Source organism: Pagrus pagrus (assembly GCF_965226575.1).
Source record: "Pagrus pagrus genome assembly, chromosome: 4".
In the NCBI taxonomy this organism is placed as follows: domain Eukaryota; kingdom Metazoa; phylum Chordata; class Actinopteri; order Spariformes; family Sparidae; genus Pagrus; species Pagrus pagrus.
This window is the reverse complement of record NC_140188.1, coordinates 9,427,615-9,445,013: the sequence shown is the minus strand read 5'-3', so window position 1 is coordinate 9,445,013 and position 17,399 is coordinate 9,427,615. Positions and strand designations below refer to the sequence as shown.

Below are 17,399 nucleotides of genomic sequence, written 5' to 3'. Positions count from 1 at the left end.
AAAAATGACCGGACCTTTGTTCTATATTGACGTGTGTACGTATATGAGCCCAAATGTTTCCAACAATGTTCAAACCTGGAGAGTGGGGTGAGGAAAGACGTCTGCAAACACGACTAAACATGTGGAAACAACATTCATTCATCACCTCGTCTGTGAACATTTCTGTCTGAGTCATGTCAGATTTTCATCTGCAAGGTGGTCGAAGACAACTGTCATTACTCCAACGCCATCAAACTACGTCTAATCTGTATACTGTGACTGTTTTTGGGCCTATTCTGTAAATACAACATCTAGTTCATGTCTCCGTTGAGGGTATAGCAGAAGGACAGCGGGTGTCGTGTGTTGTACAGATTGTAAAGCCCCTTGAGGCAAATTCAGATTTATGATTCTGGGCTGTAAACATAAAATTTGACTTGACCTCAAGAGCTTCACACCACTTCTCACAGTCTCAGTCGACCTTTAGTTCAGGTTGTTGTGTTTCCGAGGTCAACGTTGAACCGATGACTTGTCTGAGTCGTGGTTGAACTCCTGAGAGTTTTTATCTCACCGCCTCACTCTGATACCACCCCCGTTTCAGCTGCTGCACCGTGAGGCAGGATTGTTGAACTTGGGGAAGAGGGACGACAGCATGGCACCGCTTCACAAACCACAGCTCCTCTTTGATGTGTTAGTTTTTATGGGCGAGGAAAGCCTCATGGGTTGGGCCTTTTCTCCGCCTTCACCACCGCCACCACCTCCTCCTCCTCCTTTGACCCAGCTTGGCATCTGAATTTCAAGCATACGATGACCAAAGGTTGGGTCAGAGCTCAACCAGCAGGAGTGATGTGTGCGCGAACGTGACCGTACCTGCAAATCATTTACAGAGCCAGCAGAGGGTCGTTCGAATGAGAGCGAAGCCAAAGGGCAGCGCTGTACACCCAGCTGCACGTGACTCCGCTCTGCATGGGAAACACGGAGCTCGCTAACGTGTAATTAGCCGTTACTATTTTCAATCTGTGTCGCCCTGCAGCAGCGCAGGGCTGTTGGTTGTACACCGTGTGCCAGGAAAGTTTGAGGCTTCGACTGCAGCTCTGAACTTCTTCTGTGTTGGTCCGAGGAGAAGACGGAGGGGACTGTCCTGACCAGAAGACCCCTCCCTGAAATGAATGAATGATCGCTCTCTCTCACTGTGGGGGGAAAAACTTAAAAACAACTATCCTGAATGAAAAATAAGGTCACTCAAGAAGCAAAGGATATTGGCAATATCTTCAAAAAGGTTGTAGAGAAGCGAAGAGAAGTCACGCTGTATTCCTAAAACAGATGTTGTTTTCAGAGAGAGAGAGAGGGTTCAGTTTGAGGAGGACTTTCGTGAGTTGTAAGTGGAAAACAGGACCGTCCTCCTGAGGGACCACTCAGTGACTTTCACGTCCAAAGCTCATTTTTCCTCTTTCTCTAAATCCCGCCGCACTGAACATCATCCAAACTGCAAGCTAATGCAAACTCCTGGCACCGCTTCAAAGCGGGCCTGGTGTCTGCCTCACTTCCTCTGCTCCTTCGCCTCCCTCCATCTCCAGCAAAGACTACAAAAAAAAAAAAAAAAAAAAGGCAGGACAGAAGCTGCGTTCACCTTTAACCCAGATCACTAAGTAGGTGTTGGGATGGAAATAAAAAGAGTCGGCTACTGTGGATCGTCTGGAACAGAAACAGTGCCTCTGTTTGGACTCTTTTACTTTTAATAATCACTAAAACAGCACAAACTTTTGCACATCCGACAGGAGAACAGAGATTATTGTTGAGCCGGACTAAACAAAACCCTTAACATGCAACTGGTTTTGAGTTTAATGAGCAGAGAGGTAAAGACAGGAGGCAAACAAACACTTTAGAGTCGTAATTTGGCCACTCTGTGATGTCGAGATGAGCTTTATAGCTTTTCAGCTCCATTAAGAATTAATACTGATTATATGTTTCATCAATAATTCAATAGAAATGCGTTTTAGTGTTCAGTAGTGGAGCTAATTCTGGAAGAGCAGTCACGCTGAGGAAGTAAATGTTTTAGTTGGTAAATTAATCCGCAGATATTTCTGTATCAACATGTTTTTCCTTTAAGTTAAAGAGGAAACAAAAACAGATGCCGCAGCGTTTTCAAGGTGGTGTTAGACAACAACCAGATCGCCTTCCCATCAGCAACACAGGATGAAACGTAAAGAAATCACCTTCAAACTTGAATCTTAAGGCGAAAAACTTGTCTATTCGCAGTTTAAAGTCTGCTCAGGGTCCTATACTGTCGTGACAAAGGCCTTCATTGGTCGGAAAAACCAAGTGATGTTCATTCTAATCGGTTCAGCAACAAAATCCACCTGGTAAAACAACTATAATATATGGTATTTTATTTCAATTAAGAAATTGACAAGCACTCATCAATCAACATATTAAAACATTTGTGGCCATCTGTGCAAACTCGCACGACGGCTCCTTAAAATAAATACTTTTAAGAGGAAATAATACAGACAGAATATGTGAGGCTCAAACCACGAGTACAAACAAATTATCCAAATGTCCAAAGAGACGAAAGGGTCTGAAAATTTCCCAAAGTCAACCCCGACTTCTCCAACGAAAAAGTGTTTGTATAAAACAGCTAAGTATTTTTAAAAATACAGAATCTTACAAAAAAGCTTCTCATCTTCTCACTTCTTTAAATCACTGTAAAATATCAGCTGGTATTATGACAAGAAATCATGAATCGTTCCATGTAGAGTAATAAAAAGACAGAATGTGCTTCTGCATTTTTACATTAGTATTCACATACATCACGAGTCCTCCACCTCTCTGACGCTGCTGTGATGGAGACGGGTGCATCGCATAGCGTCCATCCAAAAAGGTGTAATCAAGTCCCCGAGACACCCGCAATATTTGCAGAGATCATCCATCATCAGCCGTCCTTCTCTCCACTGTCCGTGCCCGGGCGACGTAAAACAATACACTTCACAGCCGAGTGTTCATTGTCTTTATAGGTTATATGACCGACGGTGTTCACATTTTCTGTATATAAAAAAACAAAACTTAAAAAAAAACCTTTTGACAATTTGTCAACTTTCAAATGGTCCAACAAAAAAAGAGACAAAGTAGCCATCGACAGGAGAGGATTTCAAGAATACAGGTTACAGTACAAAAACGTGGTCCAGGTGGTAGCACATGAAGCATGCATGTGTTTATGTTGCCCTGCTCACCCCTAAAACCCTCATGCGAAGACATACTGTATAAAAAGGCCACATGGCTTTTCCTTCACTATTAAATGCGCGTGCACTCCGACGACTGGCCTCTTTGTCTGCTCTGCTCATCCGAAGACCGACGAAAAAAGGTGCTTTTTTTTTTCCTTCCTATTGGTGGACACGAAAGCCTCGTAGGGTCACTATGAGGTGCATGTTTGGTTCATCTGCACGATCCAGAACTGGGTCGAACTACTGACAAACACAAGCCGCAGACAGGTCCTGTGATGGGAGCAGCTAGCTAGAAGAGACAGACCTGTAACTTTTTTTGTTTTAAAAGCCCAAAAGCAAAGGAATAGTTTGACATTTTGGGAAAATAAGCTTATTTGCTTGAGTGGAAACCACGCTCATATTTTTCACTTCAATATAGGGCTAAAGACAGCAGCCAGTTAGCTTAGCTTATCATGAAAACTAACTGTAGCTATATTAAGTTATAGAGTGGTGAATTAGTGAGTCTTAGAGGCGTTGTTAGACAGATAAGCTAGCTGTGTCCGGTCTTTATGCTATGCTAATTTAACTTCCTGCTGGTTGTAGCTAGGCTACATGACTACTGCACAGACATGAGTGATCAATAAACTCTTGGTAAGAAAGCAAATTAAATATTAAACCATTCTTTTAAAAATGAAGCTACAGCCAGAAGAAAGTTAGCATAGCCTAGCATAAAGACTAGAAAACAGAACAGGAGCAAACAGCTAGCCAACAAGATATAAACTGGAGAATTAGTGAGGTTTGGAGGTGTTGGTAGATGGTTTAGCTAGACGTTTCTTGTCTTTATGCTGAGCTAATTTGAACAGCTACTAGTGCCAGAATACAGTTAGCTTAGCCTAGCATAACGCCTAGCCTAGCTCAGTTGAAATACTTTTTTATGGATCAAACAAACAAGATATAAAGTGGAGAATTAGTGAGCTTTAAAAGCGTTGGTTGATTGATTATCTTAGCTGTTTCCGATCTTCATGCTAAGCTAATTCTCATCTAATACTTGGTAAGAATAATAAACAATAAAATATCAAACAATTCTTGTGATTTTCTTATGAAGCTACTGCCAGGAGAATATTTAGTAGTTATTTTAGCCTAGTATTAAAACTAAAACAGGAGAAAACAGCTAGCTTGTTGTGACAGGGCGTCCAAAGATGTTTATATGGATTAAACAAACAAGATACAAAGTGGTGAACTAGTGAGCTTTAGAGACGTTGCTGGGTAGATAAGCTAGCTGTTTCTTGTCTTTATACTGAGCTAATTTAGCTGACTGTTGGTTCGTAGCTTCATGATTAGCTTAGGCTATTGCACAGACGCAGTAACAATCTTGTCATCTGGTACGAGTGAAGTGAAGGTTTCCCAAAATATCAAACAATTCTTGAAGCTCCCATCAGAAGACAGTTAGCTTAGCATACAGACTAGAAATAAGACGAAACTGCTCGCCTGATTAAACAAACGAGACACAAAGTGGTAAAGTGGAGAGCTTTAGGCGTTGACTAGCTAGCTATTTCCTGTCTTCATGCTGATCTAATTTAACTGGCTGCTACTGTCAGAAGACAGTTAGCTTAGCCTAGCATAAAGGCTAGAAAGAGGAGGAAACAGCTAACCTGGCTCTGTCCAAATGAGATAAAACGTGCGCTTCATCAGGCTAGCTATTATCTCCTTTTGTAGTTTTTGTTCTAAGCTAACCGGTATTGAAGGGACAGATATAAGCGCCGCTGATCTTCTCATTCAACTGAACCAAAATGTCCAACTAGTCCTTTAAAACATGAAAATCGCCAAGACTGACACTGTTCACTCGAAAACACTGTTCGACGCTCGTGTGTACACAAACCTCAGCAGCAGTCTCTTTCCAAGGGCTCTGTGTTTGTTAAGGGATCAATGGGAGTATAAACTGTATGAGTGTGTAAACAAAAGGCAGTTGGGCTTTGAGCTCGAGTCTGCTGAGCTCCCTCTTCCTCAGATCACCCCGACGGGATGCCTCCGACTAACTTTCCTCTTTTCACTCTAAGTGCAGAGGCTTAGCGAAGCCCTTCACCCCCATTTTTTTTTTTATATCTTTTTCCATAATCTTTAACATCTGTACTGCGGAAATAACAACAAAAATATAACTTAAGATAAACTCTCTAGGCACTGTTTGATTTCCAAGGCTTTTTGTTGTAGACTGTGATAAAAGGTCAGCAAACAGATAAAAAAAAGAAAAAGAAATGAATAAAAAGGAAACAGCAGAGAGTGATGGTCCTGCAGACCAAACACTTTCTCCTCTGTGAGATATCAAGGTCCTCCGAGTCAGCTCGCACAGACTCGCTTCAAGCTCCGCGGTGGAGAGGCTGTCAGGGCACAAAGTATCTAAAGGGTAAGTGTGTCGAAGTTTTCAAGGTTAAGTGTCCGTTCAAGTCTTTAACCCGTCTTTCTCCTTCAAACTAAAGGTCGGATCTTAAGCCATGATCTTCTGGGGAATCTCTATAGAAGCCTTGATGAAGATGCAGTTGTCTCGGATGTAGTTCCTCTTCTTGATCTCGTCGTGAGAGATGAACTTGGGGTAGCCGAAGCCCAGTGTGCTCTCGTCCAGCGAGTTGCGGCTGCTGCAGGGCTTCTGGAAGTTCTTCCAGTTGGGGTCGGGGTTGAAGGTCTCGGTGATGTGCTGGGGTTTGGAGAGCGACGGGTCACTCTGGTCCATGATGGAGAAAGTCACCTTGTAGGAGAAGGGCCACTCCAGCAGGCTGTCGTACTCTCCGGGCAGCACGCGGATGTAGACGGAGAGGTGGGAGCCCTCGCCGCTGCCGTTGCCGTTGAGGAAGGCCGACACCTGCAGCTTGTAGCCGTAGCGGTGGGTGTAGAAGGGCGGGCTGAAGAACTCGTGGTTGCTTCGGAGTTTGGCCTCCTGGAGCTTGCGGGAGTAGTCGCTGAGCTTCCAGATGAGGACGCCGTCGTGGCTGACGGACAGCTCCTCCATCTCCCTCCGCAGCTCCAGGATCTCCTGCCGCTGACGACCCACCAGGTTACACATCATGGTCAGGTGAGACTTGGTGGTGTCCTCCAGGTGACGACCGATAGCCAGTTTGGGGCACTGATGGAGAGAGACAGCAGAGTCAGATCATGACTCCGGACACAGACGAGCGCAGACGTGAAGGAAGTTAAACGTGTAAATGAACAAATGTTTGGTGATGCAGGTCGGTCTTACTCTGTGTTTGCAGCCGGCGTCTTTGAAGGGGCAGAGGACGAGCGCGCTGCCGCAGTTGTCCTTCACGTGGTTAGCCAGATCCTCTCTGGCGATGTTGGGCGTGCCGCACTGGTTTGGACACTGGACAGGGAACCGAGGGCAGTGGTACTGGTGGTTCTGCAGAGAGGGGGAGTCAGGGGGGAGGGTGGTGTTAATATGAGCTGCGCTGAAAGTTATGTCCTTGAAAAATACACATGCTGTTAAAAACGAGGCTGCAGAAGTAGACCAGAAAATAATTTCTCATGCAGCCTGAAGGCACCGAAAATATCAACAACACACGCAAAGTCGTGTGATGCACTGATCGATTCATCGACTGACATCATATCAATAAAGTTTCTGTATATAAAACCAAGAAAAGCAGAAGATCCTCATATCAGAGGCTGAGAGAAGCAAGAATTTCTGTCATTTTTGCTTAAAATACGACTCAAACGAGGATTTGATCAGTAAAATAGTTGTATAACATTCTTGGATTTTCACATCGAGCGTTTATCATCTTCCAAAACCACCATAAAGTCAAAATGCCCAGAAACAGGTTACTCTCCAGCTGTGGTTTTTAAAGATAAAACGATGTTAAACTAAATGACTGTAGAAAAAACAAGATTGGGTTTTGACTTGTTGGCCCGGGAGCGTTGGGGGAGGGGAGAGCGACACAGGCTGCTCAGCCTCTGGCCAGATGTGAACAGAGGCAGGTGCTTCAGCAGAAAACACCAGACAGCTCGCACTAAACATCCAGCTGCCACGGGACACAGATATCATGAAGCCACAAACAGGACAGGCGCTGGGTCCAGTGAGCCGCGGGGGGGAAACCGACCTGGATGGTGTCGAAGACGAACTCCTTGCCGCAGTATTTGCAGGGCTGTGTGCGCTTCGGACACTCGGCCAGGCCGTGTTGGGACAGCAGGCGGCGCATCATCCTCGCCCCGCACTTGTTCTCACAGTAAACGCTCTCCTGAGGACAAACACCCTGGTGGTTCTGGGGAAGGAAATGAAACATGTGATTAGAGCCGGGTCATACCGGGTCAACACACACGCTGCAGATAATGTAGATACAGGAGACGTTTACATGCATCTGTAGTCAGTATTTTGTTGTTTACTCGCTGCCAGTTCGTCTTGTTTTAGTCCTGCATCCTTATGTCTGTTTCTCGTCCCTCCTGTCTCAAGTATTTACTCCGGTATTGGTCCTAAAAACTCCAGCAGTGATGGAGGAAGCTCTCACATCTCTTATAAGCAACAGCAAAGAGTAGAAGACCCTTAAAACTTGAAGTACAGAAGAGTCCTGCAGAATATATGCACATCGCTGGATTATAATTAGCGATGCATTAATGTGTAATCTGGTCGAGCGGAGATCATTTTTAGCTACAGCAGAGCTTAATCCATAACAACAGCTGAGTATAAATACAATATCTGCCTCCATGATGTAACAGAGGTGGAGTATAAGGTAAAATCCTCCGGTTACAGCTGTTTTTCTCCTGTTTTATATCCCTAAACTGCAGATCTTTGGCCTTCTGGGCATGTAGAAAACAATCTACAGATCAGTTAAAGTCGGTGTTATTGACATGTTTCAGTCAGTGTGTGCAGAGGCTACAGTAAACACAGGAGGGGGGAGCATGGTGGAGATGACGGAGGTGTTAGTGAAGGAAACATATTCGGTATGAAAGAGCCAGTCAAAGCTGGTTTCCTTCTGCCAACACACAGCGCTCTGAAGGCAGCGACACACGTGCGTTAGCCTCCACAAAGACTCTTTCATACGTGGCTGGAAATTATGTGGCGGCACTTCTGGTTTGTTTACGTCAAACTCAGGGAAAAAAGAGAAATAAAAACATGTTTGTTTGGAGTCGGGGGGTGTTTTTTACCTCGTAGGCTTCGCCGGTGAACTCGCTGCCGCAGAACTCGCACTTGACCTTGCGCTTGGGGCAGTCGTGCTGCAGGTGGTCGGGCAGGTCGCGGCGCGTCAGCTTGACAGAGCAGCGGTTGGGGCAGGGGATCACGTTGAAGGCGCAGGTGGAGAAGTGGCCCTGAGGGGAGAAACAGCGACGACAGAGAGGCGTCAGACTCACGCAGCCAGGCCGCTGCCAGACAAACTACCAGAGAGGATGTGGGAGCTTCTCACCTGCAGCTGCTTCATCTGGCCGGTCCAGCGGCAACCCTCCTCGCTGTGGATGCAGCGGATGGGCAGCGCCAGGATCTGCTGCTCCAGCTCCGGATCGGGGTAGATCTGAAGAAGAGAGGCAGGACGAGGTCATGAGGAGGTTAGGAGGAGAGGACCACGTCATAAAGGTTATGATTAGGGAAGTTATCTCCAACTTTTTAAGATAGATAATCTCTGACACACCTGGTAGGCGGACGGAGGCTAGCTGTTCCCCCCTTGTGAGAAATAACTGTGAACTGTACCTTTACACATTAAATATGTTGATTCCTGCATCTTATCAAACCCTGAGCTGAACGCTGTGAAGTCAAACTGTCTGACTGTGTAAGAACTGCAGCAGTGAGTCAACTCGGCTGCTGCAGCAGTAACGGCTGAGTTTATGGGTCTGCAGGACCTCTGAGGGGGAGAAGATTTACTCCTCCTCGGTCCCGAACGATTGGGGATGAGTCAGTTTTCTGCCCAAACGCCCCAAGTCCTCCCCTACAGTCCGCCGTCCTGAGGATTCACAGCTCGGCTCTGCGTCTTGTGCCGTCACGCGAGCTGAGCGCTGGTCAAACAAGAACAGCCACTTCCTCAAAATGTCACAACAGCCCTCTGAACAAACAGCAGCTCGCTGATGCGCACGTGCCGCAGCACAGAAACATCCATCTCATTGTTCCCGTCCTGGATTCTGCAGGGAGACGACTGTGATGACCTTTTAATAACTTTAGTCCCGGGCAGATCAGGAGGGGTTAAGCTCCTCGCAGCTCCAACTTGGGGGGTTTCATTCTGTAGCCATTGTTAGTCCCACACTACTACTATGACTTTAATGGCTGCACCCGGTTGTAAGACGGCGTGCAGCGAGCGAGGACCACCAGGACGAGGGGGTGATCTGCAGGCAACTGGGTGAATAACAACGCGTGACAGGTGTGCCGTGAACGCATCCTTCACCGCGGGGAGTCCCTGCGATTACTCAGCATGCAGACCTGCACTGCTGCAGCTCTGAGGGGTTGATGGCTAATTCATGGCTAACGCTAACCAGCTACACGGAGCGGTCTGCTTTCAATTGATGCCAAAAGCTGCTCAGAAACAGAGGCGATGATTTTACAGCTCAGTCCTGATCCTCACTTTACAGCAGAGACATCACGTGGGACAGACAGAGAGACAGAGACGTCCTCTGAACACAGTCAGTCACTATCTGTTTCCCCTCCGGGCTCAATCTGATGAGCCGCCTTTAAAAAACAAAAGAGAAAAAAGAGCTGAGTTGAAGTTAAGATGCAGTTTCTCTTCTGGACTGAGGGAGTTTGTTTTGGAGGGAGCGTGCAGCCTTCACACTGTTATTATGAGACTTTAAAGTCAAAGTCAGCGTCCTACAGCTGTCTTTCTCTTCAGTTTGTGTCTCATATCTAAACTACATCTGGATCCAACACCAGGATGATGTGTTTGTCCTGATCTGAGCCGCTCGCCTCGACTCTGATTTGCATGTTTCTCGTCGGATCACGGCACACGAGTCTATTTACATGTTTCCAGCACCTGTGGTTTGACTATTTCTGTCATTTCTACCACATCTAATGTGTTTTAACAATGTGTTGAAGCTTTCCTGATTGTTTTCCTGTTTTATTTCATGTTCCACCTCTAAATACTTGTTGTATTCTCATTATTTTAGCCGTTGGTTCGGCCCATCGTCCACAACTCCGGTCCAGACTGAGATATCTCAACAACCTCTGGATGCATCGCCATGAAATATGTCACAGTTTTTAATCTCCCCCTTAAAATGAATTGTAATAACTTTGCTGACCCTCTTTACTTTTTATCTCGCGCCGCCATCAGGTCAAACTTTGGTGTGTATGAAGGTGTGTGTACAGGTGTGTGTTGTACCTTGGCATAGTCCAAAGGCAGCTGGTCCTCGGGACACTTGAAGACGCCCTCGCTGCAACAGAAAAGAGCAGAAAAGCTTTCGTTATTATTGGAAATCGCTCAGAATAAAGACGACTGTTTACAACCTGGACGAGGACGATCAGACATTCAGCACTCAGTGAGACGACTGACTGCGACCCTGACTGAGTACAACAGGAGCTGAAAGGCACTTTTACTACAAGTGGAGAGCCTGATGGGTTTATTTATAATATACGCAGAGGAGATGACTGATGATCCACTTCCACAGCTACTGTCACTGCTTCTCTCTCAGTTCAGAGTTGTGTGCCCTTGTTTCTCAGTCTAGCTTCAACAGGCGTCTGTTTCCTGAGAATAAAGCAGCGTGAGCTCGCCTCCTCGCTCGAGGCTCTTCCTCAGGAGAAAATTGTCGATTTGCCGGTTTGAGAGGAGCTTTTTGTTCGTCTCCCCCTGCAGCACTTTAAACCAAACTAAGACTGAGCTCGCTTGTTTTTACTACAAAACCCCAGTGCAGTTTTTGCGGCGCCACAGAGGAGCCCTTCACTGGCCTGTTTGTGGGGCCAGATGAGCGAGTGCCACAGCTTATTAAGGCTCAACGTCCCCAAACCCTGATGTCATCATGAAATATTCACACTTGTAAATAATGGAGCCAGCAGCCGCTGGTGGTGAGCCGCTGCTGCACGAGTGAAACCATCCTGACGCACGAGGGTGACTTAAGAAGGCGGTCGGGGGGGCTGATCTCTGGGGATGTCGGTCTCCAGCCCCCCTGCTGTCTCTGAGTCTTCGTCTCCACGTCTGCCATCTTGATTCCTGCTTAAATTATTGTGTTTCTCACGTGAAAGTCGACGACCGCGATGCACAAAAATGTGCTTTGTTCGAGAAGTCACATGCCCCGCAGCTCGATCTGACCTCTCATGCGTAGAGGCCCCCACCCCCTGTCTTACCCCCGACTGAGCCTAAATTACATTTAAACTAATTAAGGGGACAACAGTGTGCAAACAGTAAGCATTCGCCCCTCGGTGCTTTGACTTGGTTGGCTTCAGCGTCACCTGACCGCTGAATCCCAGAGGCCCGGCGACATGTGACAGGACCCGAGTGTGTGTGTGTGTGTGTGTGTGTGTGTGTGTGTCGACCCAGCCGCTATGAGTGTGTGCTGAAGAGTCGGGGAGGGGGGGATGGGAGCAGAGGTTACAGGCCTGAGAGGGAGGGGGAGGTTAATGCATGACGAGACAGCAGTAATTCTCCTCCATTAGGGTCACCGTGTCAGCAGGGAGCTGGAGACCAATTAACGAGCCGCGACGGGGCCGTAAAACAGGGTCAATCGATTAGAGGCTGCGAGGGGCCCGGTCAGCACCTCATGTGTGGCGTGAAGTCATTTACTGTCCTCATCGTCCGTCGCAGGAGGAATCGTGGCGAAGGTATTAGAGAGCGACCGCAGACGAGATGGGAAGCGACAGGCCACTCGGCTCCGGGACAGCCGGAGGGCCCCTCCACATCCGAGCTCGGGCCCCCCTGAATGTGACGCGCAGAGAGGCCGACAGGCGAAAAGAGCCAAGTCACAGGCTGTCAGGACGATTCGCAGAGAAGCTCCCGGCAGCCACGCATTCATGTGTTCGGCCCCCCACCGCTCGGTAACAGCGCTCGACTCTCTCGGCCGCTCGCAAGACGAAAACTCGCTGCCACTTTGTGACAGCGCATTAGCAGTGAGAGGTGGAGCCGATGTGTAACCAACTCCACTTCAATCCCGTCGTCCGACTAACAGTTTCTCTGACTGCTGAGGGCTTTCTAGTCGAGTGTAGCGATAACTCAACAAGAAATGTACTCATTTAATCTTTTGCTTCGTTTATCAAATAAATCGCTTACATTCTTTGCCTACAACATGTCAAACAGCAGCTTTCCAGACCCCAAGGATTCAAATTTTAGCAATTTTAGCATTTTTGAAAGTGCCCTGGTCGTAAATTAGCAAATGTACGTATGCTCAAATTCTAAACTACGATGGTAAATATTTCACCTGCTAGCTAAACATCAGCGAGCTTTATTGTGAGCAGGTGAGCTCGCAGAATGGCTCTAGATTAGCGAATATTAGCATGCTAACACGCTAAACTAAGATGGTGAACAGGGTAACATTATACCTGCTAGCTAAAAATCAGCAATAAGGCTAAGCAGTGTCATTTTGAGTGAGTTCACATGCTAGCGCCGTGGCATTAAATTACCTAAAATTAGCATACCGCTGTGCTAGGCTAAAGTGTTAAACATGGTTAATCCCTGCTATCTATACACCTGTGTGTTTCTGCATTAGCTAGTGTTAGCATGCTAACACACTAAACTTAGATGGGGGAACCAGGTAAACATTAGGCTGTACAAGCTAGCTAAACATTTGCATGTTAGCATTGTCATTGTGGGCAGGTTAGCATGCTAATGCTCTGGCATTAAAGTAGCTATTTATGGGCATACTGACATGCTAAGATGTTGATCATGGTAAACATTACCTGCTAAACAGTAAGTTAGCATTGTCATTGTGAGCAGGCAAGCAAGTGAGTGTGCTAGCAGTATGGCTCTAGCGTTACATTAGCGTGTTAGCACTGTCATTGTGCCTAGAGTCAGTACCATGCTAGCGGTGTGGCATTAAATGAGCTAATGATAGCATACTGACAGGCTGAACTAAGATGGGGAGCATGGTAAACACCTGCTAGCTTAACATCTGTATGTTAGCACTAGCACTGTGGGCGGGTTATCATGCTAGTTATTAGCATTTAGCTTAAAGTATGCCCTTGCTGAGCTGCTATCATGGCTGTAAACTGCTCGATGAAACGATTAATAGATTATCAGAATTGATTCCAATTAATATTGTTGATCCGCTAATTGATCTTTTGTCCTCGTGACAGATTTGACTTGAGGCTGACGTCGATCGAACTGTGAAACATTTGATTAAAACATTAGCTGAACGTCCCCGTTTGACTCTTTATTAGGCAGAAATTAGCCCTTTTTTGGGTCATTTGTCACATGTGTTAGCTTTAGGCCTTAGATTAATGGTAAAAAAAAAGTTGCACAGTTAATCAGTAGGCATTAATCAATAGTTGCAGCCCTAATGCTGCATTACAGGATAAACACAACTGTTACACTAAGCCCAAAGGGAAAACTCCTTTTGTGTGCAACCTCACAAGTGGTAACTTGCACCTCACAAACGGCTTCTTTTACAAACAAGTTTCACACCAATCTTCTCCCACTGATCTCTGACCACAGTTCACACCCTCGTCAGTGACAACCAGGGCGAGAGGCTGGTAAACAACTTGGGATGTCACAGGGGAGCAGCTTAAGACCGGACAGCATACAGTATAATACGACCACCTCATTAAACTTTTATCGCCTCCTTCTGTCCCGCCAAGGCTCTACAGCTGCTCAGCGTTGAAGTCGCCTCACGTCATGTTAACCTGTGGGAAACACGTCCAGCGCTCTGCAGGTGAGATGAACCCGCTCGTCGTCGCCTTTGGACCCTCTGAATCCCTGAAACCTCCCTTCAGGTGCAGATTTAACAGCCGTCCATTCACGCAGCTGATGCCACGAGGACAGCCGTCACAACACGCTTCATCACGCTGCGCACAGCTCCTGACAGGCAGACGGTGAGGCGCACAAATCCCCTCAGGTTTAATCTCACCGGTCGCAGAGCGAGAGGGCTGTTTTTCTCAGGCGACAGCGACCGGCCTGCAGGCCACATGGAGGAGGACGTGTCGGCGTCCACAGAGTAACCTTGAGGCCGGCTCCGTATTAACTCCTAAACAAACCTCCTTGTGTTTACAACTGTGGCGGCCGAGACTCACTAAACAAACCGGATCAGAAGCGTCTGCGGCACATTAACACATTAAACAGACCTCTCGCTCTCTCCAGGTATTTCGACTCAGAGAGCATCAGGAGGCCTTGAATGAACTTATCTCCTCCAGGAGCTCACCGCCGGCCTTTATGTTCATCCTAAACCCTTTTTGTCTTTTCAAGTTATAACCAGGATTAACTTTTATATACACACATGTCCAGCAGTGGCCTCCACGCAGGCCTCCAGTCTCACAGCTGAAACCAAACTCTCAGGAAGTCTGGAGAAAACAGGAGTCTTGTTTTATCTCAGATAGTTTCTGTAATCTCCCAAATCCATCTTCTGTGTTTACGACTGTGTGTGGTTCAGACTTCTCTCCTCAGAGCCTCCTGTAGCTGATTTTCACTTCATTTCATAGTTGATTATTGAGTATTTTGGGGGTTTTGGACCATTTCTCCACCAAAATGAAATTTAGAAGAAGATATTTAAAGACATATATTCAGAAAATAGCTAAAAGTGCCATTCCCAGACCCCAAGGACATGAATGACTTGTTTTGTTGAACACAGCATGAACAGAAACGCATCAAATACTCAGAAACATACATGGGTCTGTAAGATAGTTAGCATTTTTAGCAATACTAGTGGCATGGCTTTAAATTAGCACATGCTAGCATGCTTAATGAATTAGAAATTTAAAAAAAAAAAGAAATACTAGCATGTTAGCATAGCAGCATGGCTCTAGTTCAGCCAATGTTAGCAGGCTAACATGCCAAATTAAGTTGCTGAACACGGTTAACATTATACCTGCTAGCATGTTAGCATTGCATTGTTAGCATGCTATTTAGCACATTGGCTATACATGAGAGTGGCATCAAGTTTCTCGTCTAACCCTCTGCAAGAAAGCAAATAATATTATTTCGTAAAAATATTATCTTTTGTTGGTCATTGTTCTGCAGAGAGGAGATGAAACACTGCAGCTTTAACAAAATGATGCATGATTAAGAGGTCAGGCTGGTGAAATAAAGCAGAATATAATGCTATATATGTGTACTGACTGTAGAAGTGAAGATAAACTGGAATAAATCAGCGTACTCAGCGGTTTTTCTACTGGCTTTAAAATTAAGTGTGACTTTGGACGGCTGCTTTAATTATGGAAACTTAAAAAGAGAGAAGCAAAAATGTTTTTCCAAAGATTGAACAGTTTATTTTGATGTTTTCCCAGCTGTCTCTGGAGCGTCTCACCACAACCCACAGTTTGTTTTTCATTTCTTCCAAATGAAAACTGAGGATCTGCCTGTGAGCGGCTCAACAATAGTTTTATATCCGCCCCAGAATAAAAATAATTCAGTACTCAGTTAATTTTACACATAATAAACACGTTATAAGTCTTTATTATGGAAGTGGGACACAGCTTAAAGGTGTGACAGCCCCTTCTAGCAGCGCCTGCAGGCTGAGCTACTTCTTAACCTGACAATCCCTCTTTGAAACAACTCGCTCTCACTGCCTCGTCCTCTCATCCTCACGACTGGCTGGATTAGCGCTCTAACGTGAGCAGTCAGCTCCAGCCCCTGAACCAGGTCGAGTGACGGGGGCCGAGGCCGGGTGGTGTTTCCACCTAAGGAACTTGATACGCCGCGGGCGCAGAGCTCCCGTCGCCCACGGCTGATCCATCTGGCTCTGAGCCCGAGCTTTCTCCAGCCCTCTTGTTTGTCTGCAAAAGGGAGGAGCAGCTCCTACTTTCCACAGGAGTGTGATGACACATCAGCCCACAGGTGGATCGACTGCTCCTTCACAGGCTTTCTGTGTGGGACATCCACACAGAGAGCGCTGTGACAGCTTCTTGTGTGGGATTTAATACCGACAAGATAAGCTGTCCATACCTGTGGTTTTTCTCTAGAGATTATACTGTGCATGAGCTCCTCTCTTACGCCTGCGATGACATCCTCTTCTGCCGCTGATAACAGGAAGGCAACGCTAACGTCTGTGAACAAGTCAGCGTCTAATTCACTGAGCGAGGCTTCACCTGGTCATCAACTATAATATCTGACAATAAAGTCACCAAAATAGTAGGTAGGAAGTTAACTCAGCCTCCATGCTAAGGCTGGAATAAGCAGATCTAGCTAATGTTTGTTTGTACGCTAAACAAAGATGTTGAACATGGTAAATATAAGGCTATACCTGCTAGCAAAACATCAGAATGTTAGCTTTGTTATTGTAATTTAGCAATTTAGCATGCTGATGTTAGCATACAGCTTAAAGTACGATTGAATACAGTATGTTAGCTAGCCTGATCGACAACTAGGCCTACTTAGACTTAAAGAGCATCTTCTTCTTCTATTTTATGGCGCTGCTACAACCTGCCATCCCCCTATAATTTTATAAAATGTATTAAAAGGTCGTCTGTGCCGTCTCTCTTCAGTCAGGTTTTGGGTCGAACCTATTTGAGTTTTGCAGAACACAATACGACACCTGTAAAATCCCATCTGACTTCCTCCGCTCATCGCTAACAGCCACCGGCAGCTGTTTCATATGAAGGAACAATGGCTGACAGTCTGCAGGTCACGGTCATCGACGACACGGACGTAAACTACATCTGACTCGGCGTCAGACGAACCCTAAAAAAGACAAGACAGGCGGAAAATTCAACCGCTTCCTCCGGTGATCACACACATTCACACAAAATCAGAGCAGAACTGCACTGTTAACTTTAAAAATCTCTATTTTATGATTCTTTATCCAGACAAATACTACTTTTCTGTTGTGTTGCCAAAGCAGGAAAGAAAAAAAAGTGATGCAAGTGGAAGAAAGGCACTACTACGAGAGTGTGTGTGTGTGTGTGGGCGGATGTCTGGCCTTGTTCCCTGGCTTCATCTCCAGCAGCGCCCCATGTAACACACTCGCTGTGGACCAAATGTGGACCAAGATAGAAAAAAAACATTAAAAAAACAAAAGAGAAGCAGGTTTTTGATGCTTCTGGGATTTTTGTTTAATTTAACGACCACACACACACGAACGCCGTGTGGATCAGGACACCTGAGGCCGTCCTCGCCCGTGACATCACCGCTTATGTAATGATATTCGTTTCTCCTTCGCAGTTCACCTCACCGGGCTGACATTTGTGTGCACGAGCCA

The 17,399-nt window shown here is 46.1% G+C and overlaps 1 protein-coding gene across 1 annotated transcript in view; it reads right to left on the bottom strand.

The window, feature by feature from the left end:
* Positions 1-2,349: 2,349 nt before the first annotated feature.
* The window catches only part of traf4a (tnf receptor-associated factor 4a), a 36,841-nt gene continuing 21,791 nt past the window's right edge, over positions 2,350-17,399 (bottom strand). The window contains exons 3-8 of the mRNA XM_084350890.1: positions 10,448-10,499; positions 8,555-8,659; positions 8,298-8,459; positions 7,256-7,417; positions 6,406-6,561; positions 2,350-6,291 (exon numbers count right to left, since the gene is read on the bottom strand). Of these exons, the coding sequence (XP_084207016.1) occupies positions 5,659-6,291; positions 6,406-6,561; positions 7,256-7,417; positions 8,298-8,459; positions 8,555-8,659; positions 10,448-10,499 (1,270 nt within the window). The 3' untranslated portion in view covers positions 2,350-5,658. The remainder of the gene's footprint in view (positions 6,292-6,405; positions 6,562-7,255; positions 7,418-8,297; positions 8,460-8,554; positions 8,660-10,447; positions 10,500-17,399) is intronic.